At 32.9% G+C, this 25482-nt stretch overlaps 2 protein-coding genes across 2 annotated transcripts; both read left to right on the plus strand.

Moving 5' to 3' along the window:
• The first annotated feature begins 2014 nt into the window (after positions 1 to 2014).
• LOC132038194 (uncharacterized) lies at positions 2015 to 2374 on the plus strand. The gene has a single exon (XM_059428903.1). The coding sequence runs from the start codon at positions 2015 to 2017 to the stop codon at positions 2372 to 2374; it is 360 nt and encodes a 119-aa protein (XP_059284886.1).
• Positions 2375 to 16345: 13971 nt separating this feature from the next.
• Positions 16346 to 24788, plus strand: LOC132036165 (calcium-dependent protein kinase 21-like). Its single transcript, XM_059426429.1, has 8 exons — positions 16346 to 17165; positions 19800 to 19943; positions 20014 to 20166; positions 20962 to 21074; positions 21999 to 22166; positions 22247 to 22374; positions 23720 to 23819; positions 24334 to 24788. The coding sequence occupies exons 1-8, from the start codon at positions 16448 to 16450 to the stop codon at positions 24409 to 24411; spliced, it is 1602 nt and encodes a 533-aa protein (XP_059282412.1). The 5' UTR covers positions 16346 to 16447; the 3' UTR covers positions 24412 to 24788.
• The last annotated feature ends 694 nt before the right edge of the window (positions 24789 to 25482 follow it).

Consider the following 25482-nt stretch of genomic DNA (forward strand, 5'->3'; position numbering starts at 1 on the left):
ACCCCAGGTCCAAGGCGAATTTTAATGCTTTTTATTTAATATGTAAATTTTATACGTATAAATTTATTGGATACGTACAACTCGGTATTTTTCGGTTTATTTTAATAGAGCTAAAAATCTAACCTAATTATTGGGTGTTATTAGAGATCTTTATAGAAACCTACGTTTTTATTAAAGTCGGCTCAGTCGATTTTAAACAACCATTTAATTAGTTATTCAGTAGAGTACTCAAAAGTGTAATTAGGTCAATCTAATTAGAATACGTGGCATTTATTCAAAAGGTAGCTAGGTTGAACCTACTAATATATCTGATATAACAATTTAGTTGGAAACTAAAATATAATGTACTAGCTTACTATGTATAGCTAAGAGGCTTAAGGTTGAAGAAACTAAAGTTGGTGAAAAAAAATGTCCAAGATTCCATTGATCAATTTTTGTTCACACTTTGATATCTTTACTTACTTTTCTAATACTTCATTTCATTCCCCTCTGGTGGACACTGAGATCCTATAGCTCTTTTCTCCTTTTAATTAATACATTCATAAATAATTGTCCATCCAATTATTCTCTGTGTAATGTGTATAATCAGTATATATTGGCTAGAGAAAAAAATAATAAATAATTAGGGCGACTATTTATTTTATATAAAAGATCCTAATACAAAGATCTTTTCGACTTTTATTGTGTTTGAAATCAATGAATTTTATCCAAGAATTCTAGGTGTAACTACTAACGTGTAAGCCTAGAAAGGAACCAAATTAGTCGACTGGATATATCTTTGATTTCATTGACTAAGCCATGTTCACATGTTATCTCACTCACTTTCTCTCTCTTTTTTGTTAAATTTATTTTATTTTTGTTCTTTCTAGATCCTATCTTCTTATTCTTTTCACACATTATAAAATGTCAGTACAGCTACTTCCTATTTTGGTAGAATGGTAGGTAACAATAATTAACATAACCGTGACCATCGAGAGTTATGGTGGAATGGATAAGATCTTTTCACTCCTTTAATCAAAGGTAGCTGGTTCGTGTTTTAAGAATAAGAAAATTTGGATAAAGAGTGTTTCTTCCTTTAATGAACCTTATGCAACACAAATTCAATTAGTTGTGCCCATTCTAAACAAGTATCGAATGAAAAAACAAAAAAAGTAACAAAGCGCCCATTAACCGCAAAACACGAAATAAACCTAACTTCATGATGAGAAATATTTGCCTGCTGAAACGTAACAAAATCAATCTCACATAACATTCACATAAATATCAATTTTTTGCAAAAATCTTTCCCTTCAAAATTTGTAGGTTTTCTTGACGTAAAAATCCATGCAAAATTAGGAAAAGTTTGAATCCAAAGAATAAGTCATAGCTTATTGAGATATTTTGGACAGTTTCAGACTTCTCAGAAATCCTCTTTTTTCATTCTATGTCTGGTATTCCTATTTGGGCTCCAACTAATCTTGATTTGCCCCGTGTAAGGCCCATTAAAAAAAGACACGCTCCCTACTAGGATTTTTACGTACGTACCCAAGTCCTAATTAAGGGTGAAGAATTCCTATTCATCCCACCACAAACTTTAAACAATTCTCCAAAAATTCCAACTACTATTTATGGCAGCTCCTGGCAAAGCAAAACATCTATCTAGATAGAGTAAATTGAAAAGTAGATTGTTGACCTAATCGCCCTTGTCTGCTACCCATAGTAATTGCTTAAATATATAAATAGAAAAAGACCATTTCTTACTTTCTGTCCTTCCTACCACCTTCCTCACCCCCCAACCCCCCAAGGCCCATCACTTCCAAGGGTATAAATATAGACGTACCATGTAAATCCTAAATCTCCTCTTCCTTTCATTACACACCATACTAATGAGAAATTAGTATATTTAAAAGGGTTCCTTTTTTTTTAATTACATCGTAGTGTTCAGATCAGCTTATAGTATCTCGACTAATTTTAGAGAGTACTATACATCTGCTATTCTAAGATGGGAAATTGTTGTCTTAAACGTGGATCCAACATGGTATATGTAGGAGATGATGATGATGATGAGTGGGCATGTGTAGCACCAAAAAATTTAGTCGCAGATAAAGAAAAGTTATTTTCGTCTTCCTCCTCCTCGTCATCGTCATTATCACCTCCTTCTTCTTCTTCTTCTTCTTCGACGATGATTAATTATAGAGAAGTGAAAATAAGAATAACAAAGAAGGAATTGGAGAAAATTCTAGCTGGGAAAATTGACAACATGGAGAAAGTGACAATGGAGCAATTATTGTCAGGATTTTTAAACTCAAGCAACAATAGTTTTGATTCGTTTGAGAATATTCAACGACAACGATCTTGGAGGCCTCGTCTTCAAAGCATTCCTGAGGCAAATTAAAACATCAAGAACGAGAAAAGGGGAGTAGAGGCAAATCTAAAATTTATAGTCGATCAGTGTGTTCAGAATGAATCTAATATATATACACACACATAAGCATAAGATCATGTGATAAATATTGCGCTTATATATATCGAGTTCGAGCTGAAAGTAATGGATTTAGGGAGTTCGAGGCACATGGGTTGGTTTGGACGTGAGGGACTTTTGTTCGTTCACTCTCTCTTTGTTTTTCTTTGTTTATACATTTTTAGGTTTTAGGTGTATCTATTGATGATGTTGTAAAGAAATTGACTAGACTAATCAGTGTTGTAAATAATATTCTTTTGAAATATTAATATTTGTTTATTTCTTAATATTAGTAATTCAATTCAAATTCTAAAAATAGTACAGTAAATTTTAATGATGTTATTATTCAATATGCATGGAGATCCATTTTGCCGGCCAACAGTGAGATCATGTTATTTGCTTTCCTTTGAAGATCGGTTTTTCAGATTCAATGTTTTGAACTTTACCTTTTCATTTTGTTTAAAAAAATTAAACATATTACAACATGTAATTTATTCTATACTTTAGATGCTCATATCAGACTAATTCGAAGCTAAAATTAAAGATCAAGGACACACAAATGAGTTAGTAGCTAGGTATTTGAACAATATTTGAGTTGAATTTTCAAAAATATATGAAGCTGTAATTAAATAATTATATTTGTGGTTCGAGCATGATTTCACTTGAACATCTTTTTCATAAAAGCTTGAGTGAAAACTAATATACTCCTGACCAATCAAGTCTTTTTGAGTGTTATATTTGTGATCTAGATTGTTTTTGTTCATCTAAAAGTTTTCCTAAGGATTAGCATAGAGTTTTACTTTTACTTTATTAGGTGTTTGGATTAATAGTTTAATGTAGGGTGGGCGCTCGGTTTTTCGGTTCGGTTTTTTCAAACTTCAATTCGGTTCTTCAGTTTCGGTTTTTTGAAAGTGAATATCGAACACCGCACCGAATTAATTCGGTTTGGTTCGGTTCGGTTTTTTGAAATTCGGTTCGATTCAGTTTCGATTTTTCTAATTCGGTTTTACTCCCTTTGAAAGGGAAAACAGCTGCACCCAATTCCAATATATAAACCATGCTTCGAATTTGCTCCACTTCACATCAGAAGATCCACACCCAAAATATATTTACTACTACAATAAAAGATGACCACAGAATCATCTTTCATCGATAATCCACTAGCTGAGCAACGTTGGCTCATTGACTGTATCAATGCCTTCAAATTAGAGAAAGAAATAGTGATTGACTTTTCTCCCTGTATTTGTCAAGTTCCTAAAAGCATTAAAGAAACTAATACACAAGCTTATGTCCCTCAGAAAATAGGCCTAGGACCATACCATTTTTCACGTCCAGATTTCTTTGTCACACAAAGGCACAAACTAAACATAGCCCGGAATCACATGGATTCTTCCCAAGTCCAATATTTCATACAGGACAAGCTAAGGTTATTTGAGCCAATCATTCGAGCATGTTATGATAAGTTCTTGGACATTGACAACTATACATTAAATTGGACATTGACTATTGATTCTCTCTACTTGCTTCACTTCTTGACAAGTTATCTCCCACATTATCAAATAGATTCTCAAGGTCGAACCTTGCCTCAACCGAAAACCCAAAAGAAATGGAAACAAAACCAACACGAATTAGTACAACAGATTGCAGAACAAATGGAATTAGTGCACGAATTGAAAAACCGATGAACCAGAACCGAACACCGAACCGAACACCCGATTTGCTATATAAAAAACCGAAACCGTACCAAAACACCGAAAAACCGAAAATCGAAAAACCGAATTAATTCGGTTCGGTCCCTTTATTCGATTTTCGGTGTTTATGCCTAATTTTATTTATTTAAGTCAATTTTTTTGTTTTTTGTTTTTTAAAGTCTACTTTTCAAAAGCTACCCCTAGTTTCACGTAGTAAATTACTTAACTACTATAATATAAGGGAGTATTCTAATTTTTGTTGTCCTTACATGATTTTTTTTTTGTCCTTACTACTAAACTTTCATTTTGTATTAAAAATTCACAACTTTGTCCAATTATTATCATAAAAAGTCACTAGGTGGAAATAAATGAGACATCAAAAAATGGGCATATTATTATTTTTATAATAACTTCAATATAATAAAATAAATTGAATGATCATCCATAAATTGCCTCAAATTATAAATGGTACAATTTCTTGTTATATATTATACAGAAAGGTTCCAAATTTTTTTTGATTTGAATTAAATAATTTCATCAAATGGAAGTTAAAATATTTAAGGACAGTGGTTGACAGCTCTGATCCTTGACTTAGAGCCCGTTTGGCTTAGGTTATAAGTTTTTTTTAATGTTTAAGTTGATGTGCTTATTCGGGAGATGCCTCAACTTATAAGCTATTTAGTTTTTTTTAATGTTTAAGCTTAAAGTTCAAAAAAAATAAGTTGGCCAAATTTGATTTGGCTTAACTTAAAAAAAGTTAAAATATTAAAGCAGTAATCCAACTTATTTTTTTTAACTTATAAACTATTTTTAGCTTATAACAATTTATAAGCTGTTTTTTTTAAGTCCATCCAAACAGCCTCTTACAAATAGGTGAAAGGCTAACCTTATTATTTTGCATTGTTAATTTGTTATTAGTGGAGACCACCTAATCAAGAGAAAGGAAAAAGTACATTTTCCATGTTTCTTTCCTCTTTAAGACTCACTGTTTGGTGTTTGTTGTCAGATACCTAGAGTTGTTTTCTGCTATGTTTCTGATCAATTGTTTAGAATCATGATATATATCTATGTGTGATTAGTTAATGGCGGAGCTAAAATTTCATTAAGTAAATCAAATTCTAAATAAGTAAACATACGAAAAAGGATTCAACATATAATAGAGTAAAAAATTTACATGGTTCCATTAAAGTTACTTTTTATTTTATATCAATAAAGTCACACAATTTAGACTAACTTTTCTACAAAGTCACTGTAACTAAGAAATCAAAGAAATAATTATATAAACTCTTCTCAAATTTGACTTCGTAAAGGAATGATTTTATAAACTTCCCTCGAGATTTTATTATATTAAGCTTATCGGAGAAGAGCCGTAGTCAGGACTCCAGCTTCACTTCTGTACATACCAAATATATTAGTTAGATTATAAAACCTAATTAAAAATAGTTTTTCACCTTTTCTCAATTTACATCTAGAAGGAGTAGTTTTTTGAATTTTACTCGTTTTGATTAGGCTCTGTCAACTTGAGGAAGGCTTTAATAAATAAATGCGATAATAGTAAAAAATACACTTGAACGGTCGCTTTTTCGCGAGCTTTACACCTCAACTATGAGTTATTTTCCTTTCTGAACTATCACTATCTGTGTATTAAAAAACACACCTACTTGACATTTCAGGTAGGAAAAACGAACAACTCATAATTAGGCATAATCAACTTCGATATGTGTTTTATTATATAGATCGTGATAGTTCAGAAAGGAAAATGGAACAACTGATAGTTAAGGTATCAAACTCGTGAAAAAATGATATTGAAAGTGTGTTTTTTACCATTAACTCTAAATAAATTGCTAAAAAAGACCCTAAACATTATATTCATTAATACAATATAATACAATACGATACTGTACATTATGAAATCATGATTAACTAACATCCAAACAGAGTTTAAGAGCCTAGCTATTTGGATTGACTTATGACTTATAAGCCAAAAGTCATAAGTTAAGAATTCTAATTTATGGCTTTTGACTTATTTTTATTATTTTAGATTAAAACAAATGCTTAAAAGCGCCTCATTTATTCTAGGAAAACTAACCCAAATACCCTTAAAATACAAAATAATTACCCACCTCATGCCCTCCCAAAGCTAATTACCCGCCTTACCCCCTCGCCCAAAAGCCTCCCTCCATGACATCATCGCCGTATATTTATATGTCGTGATGGTATCATGGAGGACTAAGAAGTCCTTCTCTTAGTCATCATGATACCATCTCAGTATATTTATATACCACGATGGTACCCATGATCCCAGGGAGTGTCTCATTCAAGGATTAAAGCAGTCCTCCATGATACCATCACAATATATATAAGATGATGGTATCATAGAGATTTTTTCGAGAAAATTTTGTCTTTTTGAATAAATTAACATGATCATCCATAATATCATCTCAGTATATTTATGTATCAGGATGTATCTTGGAGGACTAGGAGAAGGACTGAAGCAGTCTTTCATGATACCATCTCAGTATATTTATATATCATGTTGGTATCATAATTTGGGGCATCTTGAGTAAATATTTTTGATTTTTTTTAGAAGTACGAAAGTATTGGAGGTATGAGCGGATAATTATTTTGGTTTGAAGGGGCGCGTGTTAGTTCTCCTTTATTTTATCCTAAAAGCTATTTTAACTTAAAAGGCACCTAAAATAAACCAATCCAAACTGGCTCTAAATGGCCGACCTATTTATTTTTTTCCTCACAAGAAAACTGGGTTTCTTTTAGCTAGTGGGAAGAAAGCCTAGGAAAATAAGGATAGACAAAACAGAAAAGCTAGCAAACAGAGAAACTAAATGAAGTTGTGTCAAGTCAATGTACAGTGTTCAAATCTTTGGCTTAGCTTAAACAAAAGTAGCGTAATCCAACTTTTTTTTTTTTAACTTATAAATTATTTTTAGCTTATAACAACTTATAAGCTGTTTTTTTTTAAACCTATCCAAACAGCCTCTTACAAATGGTTCAAAGGCCAACCTTATTATTTTGCATTGTTAATTTGTTATTAGTGGAGACCACCTAATCAAGAGAATGGAAAAAGTACATTTTCCATGTTTCTAAAAGTACATTTCCCATGTTTCTTTCCCCTTTAAGACTCACTGTTTGGTGTTTGTTGGCAGATACCTAAAGTTATTTTCTGCTATGTTTCTGGTCAATTGTTTAGAATCATGATATATACCTATGTGTGATTGGTTAATGGCGGAGCTAAAATTTCATTAAGTAAATCAAATTCTAAATAAGTAACCATACGAAAAAGGATTCAACATATAATAGAGTAAATAATTTACATGGTTCCATTAAAGTTACTTTTTATTTTATATCAATAAAGTCACATAATTTAGATTAACTTTTCTACAAAGTCACTGTAACTAAGAAATCAAAGAAATAGTTATATAAACTCTTCTCAAATTTGACTTCCTAAAGGAATAATTTTATAAACTTCCCTCAAGATTTTATTATATTATGCTTATCGGAGAAGAGCCGTAGTCAGGACTCCAGCTTCACTTCTGTACATACCAAATATATTAGTTGGATTATAAAACCTAATTAAAAATAGTTTTTCACTTTTTCTCAATTTACATCTAGAAGGAGTAGTTTTATATTTTACTTGTTTTGATTAGACTCTGTCAACTTGAGGAAGGCTTTAATAAATAAATGAGATAATAGTCAAAAATACATTTGAACAGATCACTTTTTCGCGAGCTTTACACCTCAACTATGTGTTGTTTTCCTTTCTGAACTATCACTATCTGTGTATTAAAAAACACACATACCTGACATTTCAGGTAGGAAAAACGAACAACTCATAATTAGGCATAATTAGCTTCGATATGTGTTTTATTACATAGATTGTGATAGTTCAGAGAAGAAAATGGAACAACTGATAGTTAAGGTGCCAAACTTGTGAAAAAATGATACTGAAGGTGTGTTTTTGACCATTAACTCAAAATAAATTGCTAAAGAGACCCTAAATTATACAGTACCATATAGTAAAACCAAATAATAAAAATGTTATTAAACCACAACACAAATGATACAGTACATCCAAACATCATATTCTGTTGTACAAATGTTGTTTATCTCAAAAAGAAATATTATATCTGAAATTACAATCGTAGGACAATTAATCCCACTCCATAAATAGTCATCAATTGGCCATGATTCCTAATTCAATTCTAACGTTATAATAGTCATTTGACTATTTGGATTAATGACTTTTAACACTCAATTGAATAGCCATCAAAATCTTATACATAACGTTACCCTCTGTGCAATTGATTATCTATATATAATGTCCTTGACTTCATTTTGAAGTAGCAGTAACAAATGAGATAATATCTTCAATCATTTTCATATCATGTTCGTATAACCACATAGTATATATTTCTTTGTCTTATTTTTGTGTGACAAAGATATCTAAAGACAAAATATTCCTACCACATTATAGTGTGCTGGATTTTCTTCTTTAATCTTTGTTAAATTCTGGCTTCTAATTTTGTACTAAAAGAGCTTGTTGAATCCTGGGGATACACCCACACCGGGTTAAATATCCTTAAGGACAGTGTCTTAATTGACATGCCTCAAGCTTTCAAGAATTTCCAGCAAGGTTCGTGATCAAGCATTTTCTGACAAGGTTCGTGATCAAGTATTTTCCGTAAGATTTCTCGCGTATTCATTAAAACATTATAATACAATGCGATACTGTACATTATGAAATCATGATTAACTAACATCCAAATAGAGTATAAGAGCCTATTTGGATTGACTTATGACTTATAAGCCAAAAGTTTTTTTTTTTTTTTTTTCTAACTTATGACTTTTGACTTATTTTTATTATTTTAGATTAAAACAAATGCTTAAAAGCGCCCCATTTATTTTAGGATAATTAACCCAAATATCCCTAAAATGCAGAATAATTACCCCCGCCCCCCATGCCCCTCCTAAACTAATTACCCGCCGTACCCCCTCGCCCAAAACTATTTACCCGACGTATCTCCTCGCCTAAAAGCCTTCATCCATGACATCATCGCCGTATATTTATATGTCGTGATGATATCATGGAGGACTAAGAAGTCCTTGTCTTAGTCCTCATGATGCCATCTCAGTATATTTATATGCCACGATGGTACCCATGGCCCTGGGGAGTGTTTCATTCAAGGATTGAAGCAGTCCTCCATGATACCATCACAATATATGTATATAAGATGATGATATTTTGTTCGTTTACCGGGTTCAGCACGAAATCATAAATAAGCTCTACCAAGGATTGCCAAGCATTTGGTACTGAGTTTCCTCCTTATAGAGGGTTTTTTTTCGAGAAAAGTGTGTCTTTTTGAATAAATTAATATGATCATTCATAATACCATCTCGATATAAATTTTAATGTAGTTTGGGCTCAGGCTCGGCACGGGCCAAATAGCACTAGTAGGGATTGATTTCATAATTAGTAGTCACTCAATTTTTATTTGAGCCCAGGCAAATAGCAGTAGCAGGGGTTGATTTCATAATTAGTAGTCGCTCAATTTTTATTTTATTACACTAAAGTTATTAAACAATTTCTTATAACAATACAAGGCCACTCAACTTTAGTTAAATATCACAAAAATTACTAAACTTTCATTTTGTATTAAAAATTCACAAACTTTGTCCAATTATTATCGTAAAAAGTCACTAGGTGGAAATAAATGAGACATCAAACAAAGGGCATATGATAAGGTTATAATAACCCGAATATAATAAAATAAATTGAATGATCGTCCATAAAATACGACATTATAAACCAATTTACTTTTATATATTATAGAGGTCCTATTACCCCCTAAACTTATTTAAAATGGAATAATTAGGCCCCTTATTAATTGTTAATTTGATGCCCACTAATCAAGAGAATGGGAAGTGACATTTTACACTCTCCTTGCCACATGTGTATTTATTTGTTTTCTTCTTTTTTTAATTTTTTTTCATGATACATATCTATTTTTTTTAAAATAAAAATAAAAAACTGAATTTTCATTAAAAAAAAATGAGTTTCAACATAAAAGAGTAAATTTTTTTTTAATTGAAAACTTTTTGATTTTTTTAAACCACATTTAAAAAAAAAAAAAAAAACAAACTAAAAACATGGATTAAAAACTGAATTTTCTTTTAAAAAAAGGATTTTTAAAACCCTCAAGATTTTAAAAATAAAAAAAAATTGAAAATTTGTTTTTTTTTTTTAAAATATATTTTTGAAAAAAAAAAAAATAGTTATAAAAATTTTTTACTTTTTTTTTTTTAAATATGGAAAAATGGATTTGTTAAAAATATGGAAAACTTGATTATTTTTTTAAAATGTCTTAGTTAAAAATCTTGATTTTCATGATTTCATTTTCTTAGGACACTTTTATTTTTCAAATAAAATCAAAAAGTGTTTTTCTTGCCAAAATGTGAAAAAAAACAAATTTTTATAAAATTTTGAAAAAATTAATTATTTTCTTAACATGGAAAACCCATTTTTAAAACTAAATGTGGAAGACTCAAGATTTATTTTCAAATTTTTAAAAAAATGCTAAAGAGATTTTTAAGATCAAAAAAAAATAATAAGTTTTCCCCTTTTTTAAACCACAACACAAATCTCAAAGAGAGTGAAACACACTCTCTTTGTACAAATGTTGTTTATCTCAAAAAGAAATATTATTCCGTTTTAAATAAGTTTAGGGGGGACAATTAATAGGGCTCCATAAATAGTCATCAATTGGCCATGATTCCTAATTCAATTCTAACATTATAATAGTCATTTGACTTATCCCTATTATTTTTATAATAACTTCAATAGAATAAAATAAATTGAATGATCGTCCATAAAATTGCCTCAAATTATAAATGGTACAATTTCTTGTTATATAGAGGAAGGGTTGACAGCTCTCATCCTTGATTTACAAATGGGTGAAAGGCCAACCTTATTATTTTGCATTGTTAATTTGTTATTAGTGGAGACCACCTAATCAAGAGAATGGAAAAAGTACATTTTCCATGTTTCTTTTCCCTTTAAGTTAGACTCACAGTTTGGTGTTTGTTGTCAGATACTTAAAGTTGTTTTCTGCTGATGTTTTTGGTCAATTGTTTAGAATCATGATATATATCTATGTGTGATTGGTTAATGACGGATCTAAAATTTCGTTAAGTAAATCAAATTATAAATAACTAAACATATGGAAAAGGATTCAACATATAATAGAGTAAATAATTTATATGGTTCCATTAACGTTACTTTTTATTTTGTATCAATAAAGCCACACAATTTAGACTAGCTTTTCTACAAAGTCATTATAACTGAGAAATCAAATAAATAATTATATAAACTCTTCTCAAATTTGACTTTGTAAAGGAATAATTTTATAAACTTCCCTCAAGATTTTATTATATTTGCTTATCGGAGAAGAGCCGTAGCCAGGACTCCAGCTTCACTTCTGTGCATACCAAATATATTAGTTAGATTATAAAACCTAATTAAAAATAGTTATACTATTTTTTCACTTTTTCTCAATTTACATCTAGAAGGAGTAGTTTTTCTAATTTTACTCGTTTTGATTAGACTCTGTCAACTTGAGGAAGGGCTATAATAAATAAATGAGGTAATAGTTAAAAATACACTTGAACATCGCTCTTTCAAGGATTGCCAAGCATTTTTAGTTTCCTCAACTTATGAGTTGTTTTCCATTTCCGAACTATCACTTTTGAATAAATTAAACACACCTCTTGTGATTCGAGTAGGAAAAACAAACAACTCATAATTAGTCATAATCAAGGGATTGTGTCTTAATAGTAGTCACGTGATTTATTCAGAGAGGAAAACGGAACAACGATAAGGGTTAACGTGTCAAACTAGTGAAAAAATGATCAATTTTTATTTTTTGACATTAATTAAAAATAAATTGCTAAAGAGACCACTAAATTATAGTTAAATATCACAAAAATTACTAAACTTTCAAATAATAAAAATGTTCTTAAAGCACAACACAAATGATACAGTACATACAAACATAATATTTGTAGAAATGTTGTTTATCTCAAAAAGAAATATTATATATGAAATTACAATTGCAGGACAATTAATCCCACTCCATAAATAGCCATCAATTGGCCATGATTCCTAATTCAATTCTAACGTTATAATTGTCATTTACTTGTCCATTTGACTTTTTGGATTAATGACTTTTAACACTCAATTGAATAGCCAATAAAATCTTATACATAACGTTACCCTCTGTGCAATTGATTAATCTACATATAATGTCCTTTGACTTCATTTTAATGCAGCAGTAACAAATGAGATAATATCTTCAATCATTTTCCTATCATGTTCGTATAACCACATGGTATATATTTCTTTGTCTTCTTTTTGTGTGACAAAAATATCTAAAGACAAAATATTTCTAATATTATAGTGAGAAATGGATTTTCTTCTTTAATTTTTTGTTAAATTTTATAAACTTCCCTCAAGATTTTATTATATTTGCTTAACGGAGAACACACGCCAGGTGAAATATCACTTCTGTGATAATATATTAATTGATTATAAAACCTAATTAAAAATAGTTATACTATTTTTTCACATTTTTTCTCAAGGTTACATGATCAAGTATTTTCCGTAAGATTTCCAACATATTCATTAAAACATTATAATACAATCCGATGCTATACATTATGAAAGCATGATTAACTAACATCCAAACAGAGTATAAGAGCCTGTTTGGATTGACTTATGACTTATAAGCCAAAAGTTATTTTTTTTTCTTTTTCTAACTTATAACTTTTGACTTATTTTTATTATTTTATATTCAAACAAATGCTTAAAAGCCCCTCATTTATTTTAGGAAAATTAACCCACATATCCCTAAAATACAAAATAATTACCCGCCCCATGCCCCTCTTAAACTAAACCTAACAACTAATAATTAACGTGTCAAACTCGTGAAAAACTATTTACCGACATGTGTTTTTGACCATTAACGTCAAAATACATCATCGACCGTATATTTATATGTCGTGATGGTATCATGGAAACCAAATAATAAAAATGTTCTAAAGCACAACACAAATGATAACATCTCCATATTTATATGATGGTACCGTTTAGTCCAAAAAGAAATGTTATATATGAAATTACAATTGTAGGACAATTAATAAATAGCCATCATATATGTATATAAGATGATTATTCTAACGTATAATAGTTTTTACTTGAAAAGTGTGTCTTTTTGAATAAATTAACATTTTTTGCACAATTGAATAGCCAAGAAAAACTTATACATAACGTTACCCTATGTGCAATTGATTATCTACATATAATGTCCTTGACTTCATTTTAAAGTAGCAGTAACAAATGAGATAATATCTTCAATCATTTTCCTATCATGTTCGTATAACCACATGGTATATATTTCTTTGGTTCTTTTTGACAAAAATATCTAAAGACAAAATATTCCTAATTTTAGTTAAACCTTAACTAATTTTTCTTTTCTGGTTATTTTGCTTATGAAGTGGTCTTTTAGTTCGGGGAAAAAATACCGGTGAAATATCAAGATTCCCTGAAACTTTATCACATTTAATTGCAACCTCAAGCGCAAGGTTATGATCGAGCATTTTAAAGGTTCGTGATCAAGTATTTGATCCAAGTCTTTTTTCAAATAATCATTAAAACATTATAATACAATATTATACATTATGAAAGCATGATTAACTAACATCCAAATGAACAGTATAAGATGGCTGTTTGGATGATCATGACTAATAATTAAAAAATATTTTTTTATACAACAACCCCCCCCCAACCCTTATTTTTATTTTTATATTCAAACAAACCCCCCCTCCCCCCTCCCCCTCATTTATCATCTCATTAAAAATTAATATTAAAATAAAAATAACGGACCTCAGCACAACCAAAACAATCACCACGTCAAACCCACCACCACCGACCGCCATTCCCATCCCCACCCACCCAACACAACCCCACCCTTCTTCTTCCCCGCAAAACCATTCCCGACTTTCCATCAACTCAACAGCCCATTTTTATTCTTCCTACACCTGATATCGTCGCCGGTTGACTGCCAAAATCCGGCTAAAACAGGCCATACCAACCCTTTTCCGGATGGCCTTCAAGTTGTTCCTTTCGTTTTCACAAAGTTTTCCAACAAATTTTTTTTGCAGATCTGAAAAGTGCGAAAATTTGTTAAATCTTCCATGGATATTAGCCGGAAATCCAACCTTTTTATTCATCTATTTAATGTAACATTCTATTTAATAGTTAGACAATAGTTTATGGATAAAGGACTTATTATTTTAAGAATGAATTAATGGAGTTATGAGAACAATTAACAGAGGGATGTGGTAGCTAAAATGGTGGTTAGAAAAGCTAAAGAGGACCCACGCTGAAAGAGAATAAGAAAGAGAAACAGATTTTTTGAAAATCAAAATAAATGAAAAATAAGAAGAGAGGAAAAAGTTATTTAAGAAATACTAAAATAAGATTTTACAAGAGGACCCACGCGCCTATTGTACGTGCAGTTTAGTTTATGTGCCATGTGAAAAATATGTCATAAGGTACAAATTTAGAGTAGACTTTAGGTATTAAATTAGAACAATGTTATGTCTTTAGGAAAAGTTAGAAAATGTGATAAAGTTTAGGGGCTATTTATGACTTTTGCCTTAGTTAAGACATAACTAAAAATATGTCATAAACTTTTCCTTAAAGTATAACTTTGCCTTTTAATGCAAACTTATAGTTATGGGAAAGTTCCCATAATACTTTTAGTTATTTTATAAGAAAAGTACTTTTAGTTAAGACATAACTAAAAGTTTACTTAAAAAAATAAAATATATATATATGTTCCCAAAGTTCGCATCAAGGCAAACTTTTGGTTAAATATAACTAAAATTTAAGGTGGGGGCATAGTGAAATTTAAACTCTCGTTTTGCAATTTTTTTTTAAAATTTTTTTTGACTGAGTGAGAATTCGAACCTGGAACCCATGAGTTTTAGCGGAAGGGCAAAATTTAAAGATTACAAATATGAGGGGCAAAATTTAAAGACCACCCCAAAAGAAGGGCAATTCTGCGAATGACATGATCATCCATAATACCATCTCAGTATATTTATATATCATAATATATCTTAGAGGACTAAGGGAAGGACTGAAGCAGTCTTTCATTATACTATGATATATTTATATACCATGTTGGTATCATAATTTAGGGCATCTCGAGTAAATAGTTTTAATTTTTTCTAGGAGTATGAAAGTAATGAAGATATGAGCGGATAATTATTTTGGTTTGAGGGGGCGCGTGCCGTTTCTCCTTTATTTTATCCTAAAAGCTATTTTAACTATAAACCAATCCAAACAGGCTCTAAATGGCCGACCTATTTATTTTTTCCTCACAAGAAAACTGGGTTTCTTTTGGCTAGTGGGAAAATAAGGATAGACAAAACAGAAAAGCTGGCAAACAAAGAAAGTGGACTAATCAAAACTAAATGAAGTTGTGTCCAAGTCAATGTACAGTGTTCAAATCTTTGGCATTTTCTGACCTGTCCAATATCATTTTAAGGTATACTAATTGAGCTTCACCACTCAAAATCTTTAATTCACATTGTTGTCCTATTTTACTCTGTTAAAGTTGCAATCTTTTACATTTTTGAAGCCCCATAGTCTTGATTTCTTGTAACTTATTGAGTACCAAGTTTCAATCTTGTCAAAGTTGCAATGTTTTACTTTGTTGGGGTTCTTGATTTCATGTAACTTGTTGAGGAATTGAAGTCCAAAATGCTCGAATCTTGTTAAAGTTACAATCTTTTGCTATGTTAAACCCCATGTTCTTGATTTCTTGTAACTTGTTGAGGAATTGAAGGCCAAAAGTTTCAATCTTTTACTCTGTTAAACCCCAAATTGTTGATTTTTTGTATCTCATTGAAGTCCCAAAATTCAATCTTGTCAAAGTTGCAATCTTTTACTCTGTTGGGGTTCTTGATTTCTTGCAACTTGTTGAGGAATTGGAGTCCAAAAAACTCAATCTTGTCAAAGTTGCAATCTGTTACTCATTTAAACCCCAATTTCTTGAGCAAATAAAGTCCCAAAATTCAATCTTTTCAAAGTTACTATCTTTGTTCTGTTAAGGTTCAAATTGTTGATTCCAAAGTTCAATCTTTTACTCTGTTAAAACCCCAAATTTTTGATTTCTTGTAACTTCTTTAGGAATTGAAGTCCAAAAAATTCAATCTTGTCGAATAAACGGTAGAAATGGGTGGTTGTTTTAGCAAGAAATATACCCAAGAAGGTGCTAATGTGTATGGAAGAAGAAGTGTTAATCAAGAATATCAAAAATCACCACAACCCCAGCCAGAAAGACCATGTCAGCCACCGCCACAGCCAAAGCCGCAACCTCAGCCCCAGCAACAGGCACGCCCTGTTACCGTGCAGCCCCAAGACCAAATGCAAGGAACCAATTTGAATAACATATTAGGAAAGCCTTTCGACGATATTAGAAGGATCTACACACTTGGGAAAGAGTTGGGTAGGGGTCAGTTTGGAGTAACTTACTATTGTACCGAGAATTCAACTGGGAATCCTTATGCTTGTAAGTCCATACTTAAGAGGAAACTTGTTAGTAAGAATGATAGGGAGGATATGAAGAGGGAAATTCAAATTATGCAGCATTTGAGCGGGCAGCCAAACATTGTGGAATTCAAGGGTGCTTATGAAGATAGGCAATCGGTCCACCTCGTGATGGAACTTTGTGCTGGAGGAGAGTTGTTTGACAGGATTATAGCTCGGGGATATTATTCGGAGAAGGATGCTGCTGAGATTATTAGACAGATTGTAAATGTTGTTAACATTTGCCATTTTATGGGTGTTATGCATAGGGATCTTAAGCCTGAGAATTTCTTGCTGACTAGTAAGGTTGAAAATGCTATGCTTAAGGCAACTGATTTTGGACTTTCTGTCTTCATTGAAGAAGGTCAGTTTTTTTTTCCGTCGAGATTTAGAATAAGTTGTTGTGTTGTCAGTAAGTTAATATTATGTTAAGTTTTAAATGCTTACATGAATTCTGTTGCTTTGTTGTGTCTGTCAACGCATGACGACAAGGACATTTTAGCGCTAAGACACTAACTGTAGATACTATTTGAGAAAAAGTTGATATTATGTTAAGTTTTAAATGCTTACATGACTTCTATTGCTTTGATGTGTCTGTCAATGCATGACGACAAGGACATTTTAGCGCTAAGACACTAACGGTAGATACTATTTGAGAAGAAGTTGATATTATGTTAAGTTTTAAATGCTTACATGACTTCTATTGCTTCGAGGTGTCTGTCAATGCATGACGACAAGGACATTTTAGCGCTAAGACACTAACAGTAGATTCTATTTGAGAAGTCTTCAAAAAGAAGAGATTTGATTGGGGATTTGGGATAAAATCTAAAGATACATGAATCTTTGTTGAAGATGTATTTATTGTTAGCTGGAATAAGAATTGCATCAATCCTGCCAATCAAGCAAGCAATCAATGATTACCATTAGGGTGTGACAAAATTAGCCCAAGAAAATACGACCCGCACAACCCGTATTGACCCTCCCATTATTAGCTTAGCCTATTTGACCTGTCCAATTCAGCCCATTTAAAATCTGAGCTGATATGTATCCCAAATTGACACATGAGAAATCTTGTCAAAAAATTATTAATTTTTTTTTGTTTGATATGTTATATATATAGTCATAATAAAGAAAAAAGACATCTCCGAGGGAAACTACAAGTGTCAAACAGACATACTCCCGACGTTTTATTTTATGCGTCTTAGTTTGACTAGGCACAAAGTTTAAAAAACTAAGTAAGACTTATGAATCCTGTGGTCTTAAACTAAATATGTGCATAACGTATCAAATGCCCTTGAATCTTGTGATATTGGAGTTAAAGAATTACTAAATATGGAAATTGACATTCTTTTTGAAGCAGACTAGAAAGGAAAGTAAGCTGCCTAAATTTTGAAACAGAGGGCGTAATACTTAAGTGTTAAAGTTGCAAGCTAGCCAATCATAAAGTAGTTTATAGAAATGAATGGCACAAACCATCTTTGTAAATAAATTTGTCCAAGAATCATAATTAATTTTAAAAATCGTCGAAGATTACGTATATCGTGACTGAAGTTTATACTTCTCTGAGTTCCAGATAAACCGCGTGGGAATGATTTCCGTTAGAAATAGGAAAATCAGTCTGTACAGACAAAAGGAACCCGTATCTGAGAATATCCTGCTTTGTTGGTTAATTTTGGTGTACCCGGAGTTCCCTGTTTGTATAGATGATTGGATTCTTTCTAGAGAACCATTTTTTTTTTTATGACGTCTACCTTTTCATGTAGTGCTTGTATACAGGAACTTTATCCCAAATCAATAGAATTATTACTTTACCCAAAAAAAGGAACTAGTATTTGAGTTTTCTACCCTTTAATGTATCCTTGGCTGAGTCAGGCCCGAATCATGACCCATATATGTAAGAAAGAGAAAAAGGCGTCTGTCATTGATCCTGGGACGTCTGATGAATAGGAATATATCTATTGATTAGAGCCAAGAACCAGATGTAACCTCCCAAAATAGGGATTCATAAAAGCACTAGAGAAACAACAAAAGTTTGCATAAGATTTTAATTTATATATAATTCTCCGCTCCTTTAGTCCAAGGGTGTGGCCTAGTGGTCAATGAGGTGGGAGAAGAACCATGAAGTTTCAGGTTCAAATCCCAACGAAGGCGAAAAAAAAAAACAAGGCGTTTCTTCCTATTTGCCTAAACCTTGGTTGGCAGAGTCACCCGGTACCTGCGCTGGTCGAAGGTTGTAGGTACTCATGGAATAGTTGAGGTTTACACAAGCTTGGCCCGGAGACCACTGTCAATTAAAAAAAAAAAACTCTCCCCTCCTTTTTTTCTTATAACAGTGGCAGCTCGCGATTTTTGTTATTTTCCCATTAACTGATATAGAGGAATATGGTAATACTTGAGCTAATTACTCACTTGTTCCTACAAGACTTAAAATAACTTCTAGTCCGATTTAAAAAGATACCGATTAAGACTTGATGGCTGGATTAATACAAATTTTCTCCGAGATAGCATGTTGTCGACCAAGCAAATTCCACTTGGATCTTTGTAGAGTAACCTAGGTCAGTGATTCAGTGGCATCCCAAAAGATAGTAAATGGCGCATAAGTTTGAAGTTAGAAAATTAATTAAATTTGTAAAAACAAACCTTAGTGGATCCCTCCCAACTTACCCTAGAGGACATTCTTAGTTTATATTTGCTTTTGTTTTTTGGTCTTGTTATTGTTCTCACCCTTTTTTTAGGTGATAGGTATACTTAACTACACATCCACTAGTCTTGTGATCTGAGTTCCTTTTTTTTTTTTTTTTTTTTTTTGGGATTCTCTGTACTGTAGTTGATTTCACAAACTACTTAAACCTGCATCCCGTTCAATATACTGCTGTCTTGCCACTAGTTCAGTATTCCTGCATGGATCATTACCATAGTTGACTTCAACTTTTGTTTCCTCCATTCTTCTGTTTAGGATCTAAAATAGATGAACTTATGTTTTATTTATAAATGTCAGGGAAGGTGTACCGTGATATAGTTGGTAGTGCATATTATGTTGCTCCTGAAGTATTGCGGCGTAGTTATGGGAAGGAAGTAGATGTCTGGAGTGCAGGTGTTATTTTGTATATTCTACTCAGTGGTGTGCCTCCATTTTGGGCTGGTAAGGATGGAAATACAAGTTTAATAAGATTGTGTACTTTGTTAACGTATCTTTGCCAAATCTTTTGCAGAAACTGAAAAGGGAATATTTAATGCCATCCTAAAAGGAGAAATCGACTTTCAAAGTGATCCATGGCCATCTATATCAAATAGTGCCAAGGACCTTATTCGAAAAATGCTAACTCAGGAGCCAAAGAAGAGAATTACTTCGGCGCAAGTTCTTGGTATTTCTGTCTGTTCCCTTTGTGTAATCAAAAGTTACAGCCGTGTGTCATGTCTTTTCATTATGCATATGCATATTTGGTTCTCTGTAATGGATTTCACTGCTGAGTTCTCATTTCTTCTGAAGAATTCGTTCTTCTGTTGGATCACTAGCAGCCCATATTCTTGTTTCTTTTCCGATTCTTTTTTCTTTCTGGGTATAGTTAAGGTTTCAGTATATGGATAAATCACATTGAGTTGTTCTCATACTACAGAGTAAGCATGATGTGTCATTCTGGTTAATCCAGTCCTCTCCTCTCTCTCCTTCTCGCTCGCTCACTCTCTCTTAACAATGGTATTCGGGCCTATTTGTGCACACCTCGACTATTCCCCTGGATACCTGCATCACGATGCGCTTATTTGAACCCAGTGCATGCGCCAAACCATGTTAATTTACCATAGTTAAAAGATATGAGTTAAGAATACATAATTAATCCTGGCTAAGTGATAAACCACATACAAAAGACACATGTCATGCATTTATTTCCTTGGTCTGTACACTATTTATGGGTAAGTGTTTTCCTACCTGGATCCTTCTATCAATACAGGCATTAGGTAGCTTTGCTCCTTAAGATTTAATCAGATGAGAAACCATGGTCTTCATCGACCACTAAAATTTGCTTCCTAGGTTTCTTAGGTCTTTGCTTGCAAGCAAGGGGTGTCACTGGCATGCACCTTGTGTTTAAATGCTCTATATGCTGGATTTAGGTTTTGTTTACTTGTTTAATACTTAGCATTCATTGTGCTTGTTTCTACAGAACATCCATGGCTTCGACTTGGAGAAGCATCAGACAAGCCAATAGACAGTGCAGTACTGTCCAGAATGAAGCAGTTCAGAGCAATGAACAAGCTGAAAAAACTTGCATTGAAGGTAGAATCTAATATTGCAATCTAATTTTGGCAGCTAAGTATTTTCTCGAGACTGCTGTTACTCAGAATCTTTGACTATCATTACTAGTTCTTCAGTAGCAAAAGTGATAGGGCATATGCCTTCCATACTGAATTATCTAGAGGATGTAGCATTTTCTAGGCACTTGATAGTGGAAGTGGAACTATACGCAAACAAATACTTAATCTTTCTAAGGAAGGTGCTAAACAATGGATATGTTTGCTCAACTAGATGTGAAAATTTCTTAACATCACCTGATTTTTCCATCCACAAGGTGTCTTTTGTGGTTGAGTAAGATCTTACGGTGTGTTTGGTATGGAGGAACGTTTTTCAATTTTCCCATGTTTGGTTGGTCAAAATTTTTAGGAAAATAAGTTCTTTAAAACTGAGAAAAATGACTTCCCCCGTGGGAGTAGGGAAAACAAGTAATATAAGTGGCATTTCAAGCTCATTGTCTCCTCCTTCTTACCCCCAACCCCACAGCTTGACTACCCCGACCCCCACCCCCACCCCCACCACCCCGACCCTCCACTACCCACCCCATCCCACTACACCGTCATTGTGTTTTCCTAGATTACATATAAATGCTCTTGAGACAATATTTTCTTGCTTGCTTACCAAACACCAGAAATAAGTTAGAAAATCACTTATTTTCCAGGAAAACATTGTCTATGAAAAGCATTTTCCTTCATACCAAACGCACCCTTAATTGATGATCATTTTCCATTCACAAGAAGCGTCATATCAGTAGACGGATTTTCATCCAACGAAGGTCTACAAATTACAGTTTCTGAATTTGACTAACATGTACTCGGATTACTAACAAGTCAAAGCAAAGATATGGATATCAGCATTTTCTGTTCTGACAAGCTCTTGATATTCTGTTACGTTTTGTAATCTCCCCAGGTCATTGCGGAAAATTTATCTGAAGAAGAAATCAAGGGTCTGAAAGCTATGTTTGACAACATCGATACAGACAATAGTGGTACAATCACTTATGAAGAATTGAAGTCGGGATTGGCTCGACTTGGATCAAAGCTAACTGAGACTGAAGTCAAGCAACTCATGGAAGCTGTAAGTAATATGATGCCTCTGACTAGATTTAATTTTTCTTAATTTCAGTTTCTAGCCTGTAATACGGTTAAACATTTCAGGCTGATGTGGATGGAAATGGAACAATCGACTACATTGAGTTTATTACCGCAACAATGCATAGACATCGGCTTGAAAGGGATGAACATCTCTTTAAAGCTTTTCAGCATTTTGACAAGGACCATAGCGGGTAAGTCCATAAAAACTTCTAATTGAAGTTTTGACTACTAAATCTTGGTGTGTTCAGCAAATGCTCCACATGCCAATGCAGATCAATAAAATATAATTTTTTCCAAAACCAAAAGAAAAACCTTATCGCTCTGCTCGAATTTATGTCTCACCCTTTCCTTTTTAGTCAGTCCAAAAAAGAATGACATCTGTTTATATTTAGTAACAATTGACTTCCCTTCTTACCCTTAATGAGATGATTTATAGATTTCTATGGCTTGTTTTATACCAGTAATTTCAAAAGTCTTTCCTTTTCTCTTAAACTCCGTGCACAGTCAAACACCTTCACATAAATTGGGACGGATGGAGTATTATTTTCCTTGTTGCTACTCATATCTTATATCATGACATAAGGAAATATCCCTTTATTTGGTTTATCGATGGATTCATGGCATCAACAGGGAATCAATTACTTGATAGGGGCCGGAGATTTTGCAAGTGATTACTTTTGTTGTTAGACCATTGGGATATTGAGAGGAAAACCTCCAGAGCCATCTAATTCCTTAATTTACTCGAGTTAAGGGTGGGATTGGCCATAGGTGGTTGGTAGATTTCATTTACTTACACGATGTGTTGCTCGGACTCTTCAAAAATGCCGACGGGTGCGTGTTGGATCCTCCAAAAGTAGTGCATTTTTGGAGGATCTGATACGGGTGCGACAACATTTTAGAAGAGTCCGAACAACATAAGCTTAAAGGGCAATGGCTTCCGATTGCTTTAACTTGGGAGTTAATACAGCAATACTTAACGCTTACCCCAGCATCAGATGTCCCCTCATAGTTTTTGCCATATGGTAGTTCCATCAAGAAACCTTCCTGATTATGAAGAACTAAGAGGAATTCTATAGAATCAAGAAGTAAAGGTGATTTTGGGGCATCCTCGGTGCCCAAGGGCGTGGCCTAGTAGTCAATGAAGTAGGGGTAGAACCATGAGGTCTCTGGTTAAATTCCAGCTGAGACAAAAAACATTCAGGTGATTTTTTCACATTTGCCTATGCCTTGTTGGGCAGAGTTACCCGGTACTTGTCTTTGGTGAGAGGTAGCAGGTACCCAGTAGAATAGTCGAGGTGCATGCAAGCTGGTGTGGACACCAGCGTGTGATTTTGGGACACTCTCTTGATCTAAAATTGAACCTTTGTAATGGTCTCTCGCTGGCTGTTTCTATGCTTTGGCTATTTTGGAAGATTTTTATGGTTTCTGAACCTTTTAGAAGCATGCAGTGGACGTGTAAAATTTTAACATTTCACACATTTTTCTTTTGCCGGGTAAGTAACATGTTCACTTTTATATGTTGTTAATGTTCTTCAGCTTCATCACGAGAGATGAATTGGAAAACGCTATGAAGGAATATGGTATGGGTGATGAGGCCACAATCAAGGAAATAATCACAGAGGTGGACACTGACAATGTAAGTGGTCTTATGTGAAACACTTGACATTGAAAACTCTAATGTGAAAATAAGTAGAAATAGGACATAATAAAAAGTGGTCTTGAACTTTTGGCTACGCTTAACAAAATCTTTAAAAAATGACCTCTATTACCCATCAGACATAAATTCTAGTTGCAGTGGGTGCATAAGTTAGCTTTTCCTATGAGGCAGGAGATCAGGACATTTCAAGAAGTTACAAACAATGAAGATAGTGTGATGTGTTGGCTATTCAAGCAGAAGTTACAACTTTTACCTCTGATGCTAAATTTGTTGCCAATCGAGCAGGTTTACTGTCTCTAACTTACTGAAATGTCCCGAAGTCCTAACTCATAAGCAAAACTAATTTATGTCACAACTTATGACCAATGAGCAATAGAGGTCATATTTTAAAGATTTTTTTTTTTAAGCGAGGCCAAAATTCAAGACCATCCCATATGGAGGTCATTCTTGCAAATCACCCGATAATTTCATACCGATTCTTCCAATTGACCAGGATGGTAGGATCAATTATGAGGAGTTCTGTGCTATGATGAGAAGTGGAACCACACAACCGCAACAAAGGCTTTTCTAGTGCATTGACGGAAATACTCATGCGACAAGCACAAAATGTTCACCAGTCAGCACGATGGAGAGGCGTCTACCATGAGACAATCACTTTAGAAAAGGGAGATGAAGTATAGGTGATGTACTAGGTATTTCTTCAATCCTTCAACTATCTTCAGGAAGCACTGGATTAAAGGAGGCACTTTCGTGTAGGTTGAGTTCGCGCGGAGAATGTGTGCGTAGTAGTTAATGGCATATTTTGAGTTTCCTTTGATGTACGCGATCCCCTTGTAATTTTGTGTGGATCGTATTGTCATGTTGACCCTGTCTATAGATTACAAAATAAGACAACCTGAAACTAGCTCTATGCTTGAAAAAAGAGAGGATTTTTGTTGGCCTTGATGCCACTGAAGTGCTTAAGATGCTAATGACTGATGTCTATGGGAGGCATTGGATGCTTTTCATATTTAACTAGGTTAACTAGCAAGTTATAATTTGAGGTTGGGTACTTGATGCACATAAGATGACTCGGACACCACGTGTTATATGGGAAAAAGGCAAAAGTTAATACGACGAAGACATATGGAAGTTAATCGTGCTGAGGGTGTCATGATCTTCTGTTTTCATTGTTGACTTGATTTTTTCTTTAAATGTTGTTTTCTTTTCTATAATTCTTACTTATAGCCTTTTTGGCCAAAGCTTCAAAGTCCGCTTTTGAAAAATGTACTTTTCAAGAGTAGCAATTTGTTTTTGGCAGTCAATTTGAAAAATTGTCAATATTAGAACACCAGTTTGTGCTTGTCAAAGGTTTAAAAAGTGCTTTAGGGAAAAAGTATTTTTCAGCTTTTCAAATACGAGTTCTGCTAGTACTTGAAAGCACTTTTTTTTTCTTTTTAAAAACTTGGCCAAATATCTCATTTTTCTAAAGTAAGCATTTTCTTTAAAAAGAATAAGCAGTTTCTCAAAATCCTAGTTAAACAGGTTATAAAATTGTTGAATGAACAAAATCCTAGGAAAGTTGTAACATCAAGCACTAGAAAAAACACATCTTTTTAATCATTACATAGAAAGATAAGAGTGAAATATATATATATATATA

This window comes from Lycium ferocissimum, chromosome 11 (genome assembly GCF_029784015.1).
Source record: "Lycium ferocissimum isolate CSIRO_LF1 chromosome 11, AGI_CSIRO_Lferr_CH_V1, whole genome shotgun sequence".
NCBI classification, from domain to species: Eukaryota; Viridiplantae; Streptophyta; class Magnoliopsida; order Solanales; family Solanaceae; genus Lycium; species Lycium ferocissimum.